General features: G+C 66.8%; 2 protein-coding genes across 2 annotated transcripts in view; one reads left to right on the top strand and one right to left on the bottom strand.

Annotated features, from left to right (window-relative positions):
* CHLRE_12g537500v5 (uncharacterized protein) overlaps nt 1–7,931 on the top strand; it is a 13,672-nt gene extending 5,741 nt beyond the window's left edge. Inside the window, exons 11-20 of the mRNA XM_043068680.1 lie at nt 171–257; nt 661–1,489; nt 1,748–1,858; nt 2,023–2,081; nt 2,442–2,503; nt 2,965–3,947; nt 4,328–4,545; nt 4,865–5,717; nt 6,114–6,301; nt 6,584–7,931. Of these exons, the coding sequence (XP_042918775.1) occupies nt 171–257; nt 661–1,489; nt 1,748–1,858; nt 2,023–2,081; nt 2,442–2,503; nt 2,965–3,947; nt 4,328–4,545; nt 4,865–5,717; nt 6,114–6,301; nt 6,584–7,184 (3,991 nt within the window). The 3' untranslated portion in view covers nt 7,185–7,931. The remainder of the gene's footprint in view (nt 1–170; nt 258–660; nt 1,490–1,747; nt 1,859–2,022; nt 2,082–2,441; nt 2,504–2,964; nt 3,948–4,327; nt 4,546–4,864; nt 5,718–6,113; nt 6,302–6,583) is intronic.
* Nucleotides 7,932–8,139: 208 nt separating this feature from the next.
* The window catches only part of CHLRE_12g537550v5 (uncharacterized protein), a 5,440-nt gene continuing 1,711 nt past the window's right edge, over nt 8,140–11,868 (bottom strand). Inside the window, exons 3-9 of the mRNA XM_043068681.1 lie at nt 11,808–11,855; nt 11,213–11,337; nt 10,616–10,655; nt 10,124–10,199; nt 9,497–9,629; nt 9,124–9,231; nt 8,140–8,723 (exon numbers count right to left, since the gene is read on the bottom strand). Coding sequence (XP_042918776.1) covers nt 8,600–8,723; nt 9,124–9,231; nt 9,497–9,629; nt 10,124–10,199; nt 10,616–10,655; nt 11,213–11,337; nt 11,808–11,855 — 654 coding nt within the window. The 3' untranslated portion in view covers nt 8,140–8,599. The remainder of the gene's footprint in view (nt 8,724–9,123; nt 9,232–9,496; nt 9,630–10,123; nt 10,200–10,615; nt 10,656–11,212; nt 11,338–11,807; nt 11,856–11,868) is intronic.

The following is an 11,868-nucleotide window of genomic DNA, read 5'->3' on the forward strand; positions in this document are numbered from 1 at the left end:
CTCCTCCCCCTCCTCCCCCTCCTCCCCCTCCTTCCCCTCCTCCTCCTGCTCCCCCTCCTCCCCCTCCTCCGCCTCCTCCCCCTCCTCCCCCTCCTCCCCCTCCTTCCCCTCCTCCTCCTGCTCCCCCTCCTCCCCCTCCTCCTACCCTCCTGCCGCTGCTGCCGCTGCAGGGAGACGCTGCTGCGGCGCGAGCTGGCGGCGGCCATTGCGCAGCTCAACGCGGCGCGGGGGCGGAGCAGGCCGCACGTGGTGTACATGTGAGACCCCCGGGTGGGGGTGGGGTGGGAGGGAGGGAGGTCATGTGCCCAATGAATGGGGGAGGGAGGCGCGGACGGAAGGGTACCGGCAGCCATCATGCAGTTTGCTGCTGGGGTAAAGAGAGAGCGTTGCACCCGACATGCCGTATTGTGCGCACACTGTCGCTACCTGCACCTTCTGTCCAAATGGGCGCTGAACGATCCTATACATATATCCTTTTCTGTCCATCTTCCTAAACGACTAGGTCACACTCGCCAGTAACTGAGTCGTACACACACACACACACACACGCACACACACACACACACACACACACACACACACACACACACACACACACACACACACACACACACACACGCACGCACACACACACTCTCTCTCCCCGCCCGCCCCCTGTAGCCCCTGGGACTTCTCCAAGCACGCCAAGCAGTCAGGCGCCAACCTACTCACCGAGCTGGCAGCCATCACCCGACTGGCGCTGGACATGACCGGACTGTTCGTACACAACCCCGCGGCGCCGGCGGCGCGGCAGCAGGCGCTGGCGGCGGCGGCGGCGGCGGCGCGGGGCGAGGGCACGGCGCCTGGGCAGGGGCTGCTATCGGCGGGAGGAGGGGGAGGAGGGCTGAGGCGCGGGGGGCTGCTGCACACGGGCGGGCAGGTGGCGGGAAGCCAGGCCGGGCTGGCGACGGAGCCGGAAGCCGCCGCCGCCCGAGCGCGCATCTCTACAGAGCGATCCCGATACGGCGGCAGTGGCGGCAGTGGCGGCGGCGGCGGCGGTTTGCCCGCCGGCGGGAGCACCCCCGACCTGGACGGCGGCGGCGCCGCCGCCATTGGCGGGGTGCCGCTGGCCGCCGCCGCCGCCGGTCGGCCCTCCTTTGACCTGCACCCGGCAGCTTACGTGTCCTCTGGCGGCGGCGGCGGCGGCGGCGGCACGTTTGGCGTTAACATGCCCTCGCCCTCGCGCCGTACGACCCGCAAGAGTTTCTCGTTCAACTCCCCAAACGGCGGCGGTTACGGTTACGGTTACGGCGGCGGCCCGGCGGCTGGTGGCGGCGGCGGTGGCGGCGGCGGTGGCGGCGGCAGTAACCCGGGACTGCAGTGGCAGTCTGGTGTGCTCCGGACCAACTGCATCGACTGTCTGGACCGGACCAATGTGGCGCAGTTCGCGTTTGGTCTGGTGGCGTTTGGCCGGCAGCTGTTCAAGCTGGGGCTGCACGACGTGCGGGAGGTGAGTGGGCGGCGGCGGCGGCGGGGGGGGGGCGGGGCGGGGTGGGGCGGGGCGGGGTGGGGCGGCTTTGATGGGGAGACACCCACAGTCCGACACCCTCCTCCGTCCACGCGTCGCCTAACAGCTCCTCACATGCCTGGAACCCCGCTCCGCCCAACAACCAAACGGCATCCGCCTATCCCCCCCTCCCCCATGCATGCAACCCCCACTCCCTACTTCTGAATATAACCATGCATACGACCCCCACCCCGCCTGCAGATTGACGCGGACAGCTCCGCCGCCTTCACGCTGATGGGGTTGTACGAGGCCATGGGGCACGTGCTGGCGCTGCAGTACGGCGGCAGTGAGGCACACACACTGTTCTTCCAGGTGGGGGGGGGCGGGGAAGGTGGGGGGAGAAGGAGGTGAGAGGGAGGGGGAGGGGGAAAGGGGCTTCGTGTTGGGCCGGCCTTGCGCGGCCCATGCCCCTGTCGGACACACGAAACACACACACAAGCAATCTCTCTCGTTCCCCAAACCCCTCCTCCCCACAGCGCAAGAAGGGCGAGTGGGAGGCGTCCATGCACTCCAAAGACCTGGTCACCAGCATCAAGTGAGGAGCGGGGTAAAAGGAGGGAGCTGTGGTGGGGGGAGGGAGAGAGGGACGGGGGCTGTAGATACCAGCCCAAACTAGGTGGGGGCCTAGGAGGGAGGGGCGGAGCACTGGGGCGGAGGGAGGGGGGAGGGAGCTGTGGTGCACGGCGGAGGGAGGGAGGGAGGCTGTGGTGGGGGGCCTATGGGAGGGAGGGGCTGGAGGGGTGTGGAGGGCTGTCAACGGCGTGGAGAGGAAAGGCGCATGGGCTCAAGGGGGATTGGTGGGATTGGTGGAACCAATCTCCCACCGCCAGTCCACTACCACCTCCTCTCCGCCCCCTTCACTTATTATCTCATCATGAATGGCTAACCCCCTCAGGCGCCTTTACTCCAACACCTACACGGACGCGGAGAAGCAGGACGCCATAAACCTGTTCCTGGGTGAGGGGGGGGAGGCGTGTGGGTTTGGGTATGAGGGGGCGTGTGATGGGGTGTGTGAGGGGGCGTGTGAAGGGGCGTGTGAAGGGGCGGGGGGGGGGGGTCGTGCAACGGTTGGATTGTAGGATGAGTGAGCAGGTCAGCAGAGGGAGGCTGTGCTTTCTCTGCACACGCTCCCTCGTCCTCCTAGCCATCGTCTCACTCCTAGCCATGCCTTGAACCCCCCACCACCCCACCCCTGTGCCTGTACCACTGTACCTGGCTACAATTTCACGTCCTCTTAACAAATCTGAACGGAGCCCCTGTACCACTGCCCAAACCATCTCTGCAACCCCCCATCCCACTGTTTCCTTACGGGATTGGTTCAACGTTACCCCCCTACCCCCCTACTGTCTACCTTTGTACCTGGCTACGACTTCACTTCGTAAACTTAATGTATGTAACCCCGCCCCGTCCCCTGCTAGGCAACTTCGTGCCGCACCCCGGCTCCGGCTCCGGCCCTCAGCAGCCGCACCTGTGGCAGCTGGACGGCGACCAATACCTGCACTCCGAGACCACCCTGCGACCCGCACTCATCACGCCGCCAACAGCAGCAGCAGCAGCGGCAGCGGCGGCGGCTGTAGCAGTAGCAGGAGCCATGCAGGGGCAGGGACAGGGCGGGCCATTCTCAGACCCGGCGGGTCGGCGCTCGCGCACAGGCAGCAGCATGAGCCTGGGCGGCGCGCCGCCGCCGGCGGCGGCGACGCCGCCGCCATCGCTCTCAACATCCACGTCAACATCGCAACTGGCGCGCTCGCTGTCGCAGCAGCGCGGTGGCGGCGGTGGCGGCGGCGGCAGCGGCAGCGTGCGGCTGCTGCGCTCGCCCTCCGCCGCCGCGCGCTTCTTCGGCCTGCTGCCAACAGAGGCGGCCCTGCCGCTGGACATCTCCTCCGATGATGATGACGTCGACGGCGAGGCCCGTGCCCACGCCTACCACTCCCCGCCGCCGCCGCCGCCCAGCGTGCTTCCCGACGGCGGCACCGGCCCCTCCTCCGGAGCGGCGGCGGCGGGAGGAGGAGGCGGCGGCGGCGGCGGCGGCGGCGCGGCCGGTGCCTACGCAGCCTACTCCTCTGCCGCGATTCCTTTCCACCGCGCCCCCAGCACCAAGGGCTTCTTCGCGAGCCTCCTGCCCTCCTTCACGAGCAGCGGCGGCAGCGGCGGCAGCGCAAGCAGCCGCGGCGGCGCCGGCGCGGGGCTGGGCGCCGGCGTGGGCGGCGGCGGCCTTGGCGGCGGCGGCGGCGGCGGCGGCGGTTTGTTTGAGCGGGTGGTTACGACGCTGTTGGCGCCCGGCGGCGCGGGGGCGGCGGCGCGCATGGCGGCGGCAGGTGTGGGCGGCGGCGACGGCGGCCTGACGGCGGCGCAGCTGCTGCTGTCATTCGACTCGGCACTTGCGAGGCAGCCCAATCAGGTGTGGTTGGGTGGGGGGTGGGTGGGTGGGTGGGTGTGCGTGTGCGTGTGCGTGTGGGGTTGTGTGTAGGTGAGTGGGTGTGTGTGTGGGTGTGTGTGGGTGTGCATATGTGTGTGTGTATGTGGTGTTCAAGAGCACAAGGATAAGCCATACGCGCAGGACAGTGTATGTGATGCAGCAAACCTGTTATTCTTCACACTCGTGTCATTCTTCACACTCCGTCTTACATGCACGGCGGCGGCATGCATATATACAACCCCCTTAACCCCCGCCCCCTGTGTACCAATCTTTGCAAACCCCGCCACAACTTCACTTCTAAAATCATCATGAATGTGACACCCCCAACCTGCAACCCCCCAACTCCCGCACCCCCTCCCCAGGTGTGGGCCATCCGGCTTCACGGCGGCGAGGACGACGTGCAGGGCAGCAATGCGTGGGCCGCGGTGCAGGCGGCCTTCAGCTTCTTCTGGACCACCGGCCGAGACAGGGACGGAGGAGGAGGAGGCGAGGGAGGAGGAGGAGGCGGAGGAGGAGGGGGAGGCGGCATGGGGCCGGGGCAGCGAGCCCGCGCGAATTACAGGCTGGACGACGCGCCCAGGTGTGGGGGTGCTGCGGTGGTGGTGGGGAATGGCGGGCGTGTGGGTGGGCGGTGAGGGACCAAAGGCCAAAGGAGTGTCTGGGCTGGGGCGGCGATGTTGGGTGCGGTTGCTGGTGCTGGTGCTGGTGTCAGTGGTCGTGGTAGTGGCAGTGAGCCGGTGTGGTGGCCGCACTGGTGTGTGTGTTTATGTGTGTGTGTATGTGTGTGTGTGTGCGTGCGTGCGTGTGTGCGTGTGTGCGTGTGTGTGTGTGTGTATATATGTGCCGTCGGGACTGCCTGCCACGCCTCCCGCCCGTGTGTGCCGTGCTGTGCTGTGCAGGCCGCCTCCCGCGCCCTTGGTCCGCGGCGCCAGCGGCCGCCTCCTCTCCACCGCTGGCTCCATGGCGCCGCCGGGCCTGCAGGCCGCCGCCAGCACCGCCAGCGGCCTCACCTCACTGCCCATGTCACCAGACGTGTCCAGGCACGGTGGCGGCGGCGCCGGCGGCGCCGGCGCGAGCGCCGGCGGCGCCGCCACCGGGGCGGCGGTGCAGCGTACGGTGACCAATACGACCGATGGCGGCGGGTTGAGTGACGGTGGCGGCGGCGGCGCCGCCGCCGCCGCGCCAGCGGCCCTGGGCTCGCCGACGTCGCCGATCAGCGCGTACGGCGGCAGTGGCATCGGCGGCGGCGCTGGCGGTGGCGGCGGTGGCGGCGGTGGCGGCGGCGGCCGGGCTGGGTCGCGGCACCTGGGCGCGCTGCTGGAGGCGATGGTGGATGCGGACCATCTGGAGGGCGGCACAAACACGGGTGGCGGCGGCGGCAGTGGCGGCGGCGGCGGTGGCGGCGGCGGCGGCGGCGGCCGCCGCCACCAGGGCGCCGCCGGCCCAGGGCTGCGCACGGTGGCGGAGACCATTCCCGCGTTGGCGGCGCCCTTCCCTGACGCCGGCGGCGGCGTGTTCAGCCGCGCCAGCAGCGGCGGCGTGGGCGGCGGCAGCGACGATGGTGACGACGGCGTCTATTACTCACTCACGGATGCGGAGGCGGCGGCGGGGGCGGCGGCTGGTGGCGGCGCCGCCGGGGAGGGCGGCGGCGGCGGCGGTGTGCGGCGGGCGGTGGCTCAGATGTTTGGCGGCGGGCTGCTGAGTCCGGAGGGCAAGGGTTCGGGCGGCGGCGGCGTCGGAGCTGGCAAGCAGGTAACGCTTGTGTGGATGTAAAAAGGGTGTGTCAGTGGGGCTGGGGTCAGCTACGGCGGATGCCGTAGGTGTCCGCCGGAGCACGCAGCGCAGCGCGTTCTGCCGTGTTCGCCGTGTTTCCCTCCCACCCTTCCCTCCCCTCCCCTGCTTCACGGCCCCCCTGGTTAGCAAGGCGCCGCGACGCACCCATCCCCGCTGCCCATGCGCTACGCGTGGCACACACACACACACACACACACACACACACACACAAACACACACACGCACACACACACACCCTTGTTGCATCGCATACACTGTCTTTGCGCAATGTTTCCCTTGTGCTCTTTAACTCACACCCTACAACTCGCTCCCCTCCTCCTGCTGCTGCTCCTTGTGCTGCTGCTCCTGCTACAGCCGGGCGCACCGCCGGGCGCCGCTGCTACAGCCGCCTCCGGCATCCCCGTGCTCAACGACTTCATCGAGGTGGCGGGCGCGGGGGCGGCGGGCGCCAACTGGCGGGACGAGCACGCGCTGGACCCCGCGGCGCGGCGGCGGGCGGCGGCGGAGGCGGCCGCCAGGTCGCGGGAGGAGGAGCGGCAGCGGTGGGTCCGGCCTTGGGTTTCGGGGTTCCGGGTTGGGTTCGGGGTTGGGTTGGACAAGAGGGGCCGAGGTTCCCCGGCCACGCCACTAGTTTGTGCCGTCCTGCTGCGGCTGCAGTTTCCCAAACTTCTCTTCATTTTCTCAACATCCCTCACTCCCCCTCCCCCAACCCACCCCTGTCCATCTCAACACCTCCCACTCCTTGCCCTTCTCCCCCCTCCTCCGCACCTCACACCCCCCTCCCCTCACCCCGCAATTCCAACCATCTTTGCTAAACTCCGCAGCAAGCTGCTGACTGCGGCCTTGGAGGCCAGCGACCTGCTGGGTCTGGGGCTGGAGGACCTGGGCCTGCACTGGGAGCTGCAGCCCTGGTGGGCCGTGGAGCCGCGACCCGCATACACACCACGACCCTGGGAGCCAGCGCCGGACCGCCGCCGGAGGACAGCCGCGGCGGCGGCGGCGGAGGCAGAGGCGGCCGGGCAGCGCGCCGCGGCGGCGGCGGCGGCGGAGGACAGGCGCCTGGCGGCGGCCGCTGCTGGCGACCTGCTGTCCTTCGACGACAACGACGACGCCAGTGCACAACAGCAGCAGCAGCAGCAGCAGCAGCAGCAGCAGCTACTACCGACACAACATTGGCCGCAGCAGCAGCAGCAGCAGCAGCCGGCGGCGGCGCAGTTCTCGCCGGCGGCGGCGGCTGCTGTGGTTGCTGCCAAGCAGCGGCTGGAGCAGGTGGCGACGCTGCACTACGAGGTGGCGGCGGCGCACGCCGGATCCAAGTTTGGCGAGTTCCTGGCGGCGGTACCAGCGCCGTACGGGCTGGCGGGCGAGGAGCGGCGGCGCGAGCTGGCGGCGTACGACGCACTGTGCACCATTGAGCGCCTGTAAAGGATACGGGGTACGGTTATTGAGGATGCTTTCACGGTGTTGGCATTCTGGGGTTTGGGATTTCGGGTTTAGGATCTGGAGGAAGCACAGTACAGGCGCAGAAGATGTGATAAGAAGACGGGCACGGTACAGGAGTACAGGAGCAACTGCAGACCAGAGTGTGTAGAACAGGAGCAGGGAGCAAAGCAGAGAGCTGCCCAGACGAGATGATGGAGGGAGAAGCGGAGGCAGGTGGGAAGGTTGTAGATACCAGCCCAAACAAGTGCGAACCCAATGCAACAGAGCGAGGGGGTTGCCCTGGCGCTTTGGGCCCGGCGGCCGCAACCCTGGATCAGCCCGAGTGTGTTAGGTAGGTAGCTAGTGTGACTGTGTGATGTGTGGTTGTGATGTGCACTTGGCAGTTGACACAATTGACACAGTTGGCAGCCCGCTACCCGTCCCGCGTGCCTGGTCCCCTGCCAGTAATTTTGGGGGTGAACGAAGCGGCGGCAGCCTGTTTCGTCAACCAAACGAAGCCATTTTAAAGTATTCGGCCACTGACGCCGCCCCTGCCTTCGTAAGATACGAGCGCTGGCTGGCCCGCGTGCCTGGTCCCCGTGCGAGTGGCAACTGCGGACATCCAGCCTGGGGCATGGTGCTGGTGAGGGCGGGGCGGTAGGCTGAAACGTGTGACACGGCCCGTTTGCACATGGCGCCATTCACAAGCTCATGCCTCGTGCGCGTTTCGTAACTCGTTAGACTCGCGTCGCCGCATGGATCACCACACTCGGACTTGGCAACAGATAACCCCGCTGAGCAGCCTAACACCCTAGGCAGCTAGGCCCTCCCCATGCATCCCGATAATCCTTTCACACGAATCCCTCAATCCCACCCCTTGAGGCTCTTGGGCCGCCTCTGCCAATGCCCCGGCTCTTGAGCTGCCCCGCCCCCTCAGGCCCTTCCTCCTCGGGACTCAAGAATGCGGATGTTACAGAGGGGACAGTCCCAGCACCCGAAGACGCCGAGCCATCACATGCTATCAAGCCACCTGCTCCCCTAGCCACCTGCTTCCCTAGCCCGTTCAGATCGTCTTCAGCGCCCCCTGCCACCTCCCTACAGGGCGGGTAGGCTCTTCAGCTGCCCCTGCGGCCTGCCACCTACAGCGCGGGTAGGCTCTTCAGCTGCCCCCGACAGCGCGGGTAGGCTCTTCAGCTGCCCCATACAGCACGGGTGGGCTCTTCAGCTGCCCCCTACATTGCAGGCAGGCTCTTCGGCTGCCCCCTACAGCGCGGGTAGGCTCTTCAGCTGCCCCATACAGCACGGGTGGGCTCTTCAGCTGCCCCCTACATTGCAGGCAGGCTCTTCGGCTGCCCCCTACAGCGCGGGTAGGCTCTTCAGCTGCCCCCTACAGCGCGGGTAGGCTCTTCAGCTGCCCCCTACAGCGCGGGTAGGCTCTTCAGCTGCAGGAAGGCGTCCAGGCTCTTGTACAGCTTGGGCGGCCAGCGGCGGTTGAAGCGCAGCCAGGCGAAGTCCCGGTACCGCGGGTCGTCCACACGCTCCCTGCAGCAGGGCAGGAGCAGGGACAGGGCAGGGCAGTGCGGGGCACACAGGAGCACGTGATGCTGCTGTTTGTAATGCTGTTTTTGTGATGCTGGCGCGTGGTGTTGACGATGGGGGTGGCACCATACCAGCGTTTCATGCAGGTGTGGCGGGCACGACACCTTTCTCCCCCGCGGTGCTTCAAAGCGCCACATCGGCACGCAGCCCACACACACACACACACACACACACACACGCCGTACCGGCACGCATCGATGCAAGTGTTCATTGAGCACATGCCAGGAAGCTTGCAGGAGCCCAGCCCAGCCCCACCCACCTCACCAGTTTGGCTGGGTTCGGTTCAGCTTGGGCTGGTATCCACAACCCACCCAGCCCACCCCACCGCACACGGCGCACCCACCACTGGCTCTCCGCCTCGCCCTCCTTGCCGATGCTCCACAGCGCCCCGGTCAGCGCGGCCCGCATGTCGGCAAAGTCCGGGTAGCGCCGCAGCAGCGAGCGCATCTCACTGAGGGGGTGGGGGTGGGTGGGGTGGGGTGGGGGGGAGGGGCAAGCGAGGGGCGGGCATGGGTGCAGGTGCAACAGAGGCACATAGACACACAAAGGGCGACGAAAGCCAGGACAGAAGGGTTTTGTAATTCAATCTGATAAAAATAACCTCCCATACACACACACACGGTCGGCCTCCCATACACACACACACACACACACACACACACACACACACACACACACACACACACACAGACAGAGCGACGGTGCAGCCCGCTCACCGGATGGCCTCCTCGGTGCGGCCCACCTCGAACAGCGCCACGGCCCGGTTGGCCACCGCGAAGGCGTAGGTGGGGCTCAGCTGGGCGGCGCGGCCGTAGTACTCCACAGCCTCCTCCCAGCGACCCAGGCCGCCTGGGGGGGGGGATATAGGGGGGATAGGGGGTGGATTATTCCAGTCCCAGAGATTGGGGGTAGCCGTTCATGTGAAGGAGGGAGTGGACACATCACAAGTATGAAGTGGGAGGGTTGAGTGGGGGGATGTGGGGTAAAAAGGCAATGGGAACAAGGGTACCGTAGGGGTGGGGGTGGGGTGGTGAAGAGGCGTGAGGTTGGGCATTCAGGGGCGCGGGCGGGTGTGAGCCTTGCGACTTGCGAAACAGAACTGCAGCCATAGCGACGGCAGCTGCGGCCAGGCGCATGTGAACACTCATGCGCCCCATGCGCCCAATGCGCATGCAGCCCTACGATGACACCCCTCTGCCGCCGACCGCACCTGCCACCACCTACCCACCCACCGCCCCCTGTAGTCACCCACCCACTCCTTGCAGTCACCCACGCATCCCCTGCGTCCACGCACACACCCCTGCAACTTCCCACCCACCCCTGCAGCCACCCCACCCACACACCCGAGGCATTGCCCAGGTTGTTCCAGCCCGCAGGGTCGTTGGGCGCAGCCGCCAGCACCGCCCGGTAGTCGGACACCTGCACGGGAGGCGGCAGGAGTGGGGTTACACACATTACGTTTACGAAGTGAAGTCGTAGCCAGGTACAAGCCAGGGGTGCGGGGCTGGGTGGCGGTTGTGCGGGGTGTGGGAGGCAGGTGGCGGTGCGGGAGGTAGATGGCGGTGTGGGTCAGGTGGTGTGCGGGTGCGGACTGCGGAGGTGTTGATGTTGTGTGGGAGGGGAGCGGACAGCCCGGGGCTGCGGGCAGCGGCAGCGGCAGTGTCTGTAGCAGTAGTTAAGGCCGCGGGACCGTGACAAGGTGGGAGTGGCGAATGCAGGGGTGTGTGGGGGATGGCAGGGCTTTATGCGGCTGGCACCCGTGTGCCACGCCCGCAGCCGCAGCCGCTGGAGGCGCTCCCCAGCGGCACTCAGCGACCCCAGCCCCCAGCACTCACCGCCTCCTCAAAGCGTCCCAGCGCCTCCAGAGCCACACCCCTGCGTGTGTGGGGAAAGTGTCGGGTCAACACCGCGCACTACAGCGTGTGTATGTGTATGTGCATGTGCATGTGCATGTGCGGTACAAGCTCCTTACACCGTCTCGCCCATCCTCTGCAAGCCCTCCCCATGCCTCCCCAGTCCTTACCACGTATTCCCAATCCTCCGCTCTTCCCCAATCTTTCCCACCCTTCCCCATCCCCGCCCCTTGGCCCCTACACCTACAAGCTCCCCCCGCTACTCCTCGGCTTTCGCGTCTCCACCCCCTGCTTACACCGTCTCGTCCATCCCCTGCAAACCCCATGTTGGTTCCCTGTTATTCTTGTTTTCTCACGGGATGCACTTTCTCCTCCTCTGGTACATACAACACACACACACACACACACACACACACACACACACACACACACACACACACACACACACACACACACACACACACACACACACACACACACACACACAGCCAGCGTCGTCTGGGCGGGCTTTCGTTTCGTTTTTTAACACACACACAAACACACACACACACACACATGCCCCACTCCCACGCCGCCCACCTGTTGAGCACGGGGTCCACGCTCCAGGGGCAGATGGCTATGGCTGTGTTGTAGTCGTCCAGCGCCTCCTGCAGCTTGCCCTGACGGCTGCGCGCGTTGCCGCGGTTGCCCCAGGCGCGGCCCACCTGGGGGGAAGGGGAGCGGTGGTGGCCACGTTGGCCCGGCCAGAATGGCCAAGTTCCGGGGTGTCGGGGTGACCACCAAGCGTTACAGCCCCGCCCCCCGAACACACACACACACACGCACAAACACACACACACACACACACACACACGCACAAACACACACACACACACACACACACACACACACACACACACACACAAAGCCGCGGGGGCTCGTCCTGTCCGCACTTGCCAATCCCCACTTGTGTCATGCCTGGGTAGGCACCATCACCATCACCATCAACAACACCCCCTCCCACACTCACACACATACACGGTGCCGTCGTCCCCCCACTTGCGAAGCGCATCAAACCCGCTTGTGCCAGGCCTGGGTATGCGCAACAAGAACATCACCACCACCACCACGAAAATATCAGCATCAGCCCTTGCGCTCCCCCGCCTCCTCCTCCCGCCCCTGGCGCCCCCCTCACCACGTCCGGCACCCAGGGCTTGTCAAGGCCGCCGAAGCGCTCAATGACCTCGTCCAGCCCG

Source organism: Chlamydomonas reinhardtii, chromosome 12 (genome assembly GCF_000002595.2).
Source record: "Chlamydomonas reinhardtii strain CC-503 cw92 mt+ chromosome 12, whole genome shotgun sequence".
Classification (NCBI taxonomy): domain Eukaryota; kingdom Viridiplantae; phylum Chlorophyta; class Chlorophyceae; order Chlamydomonadales; family Chlamydomonadaceae; genus Chlamydomonas; species Chlamydomonas reinhardtii.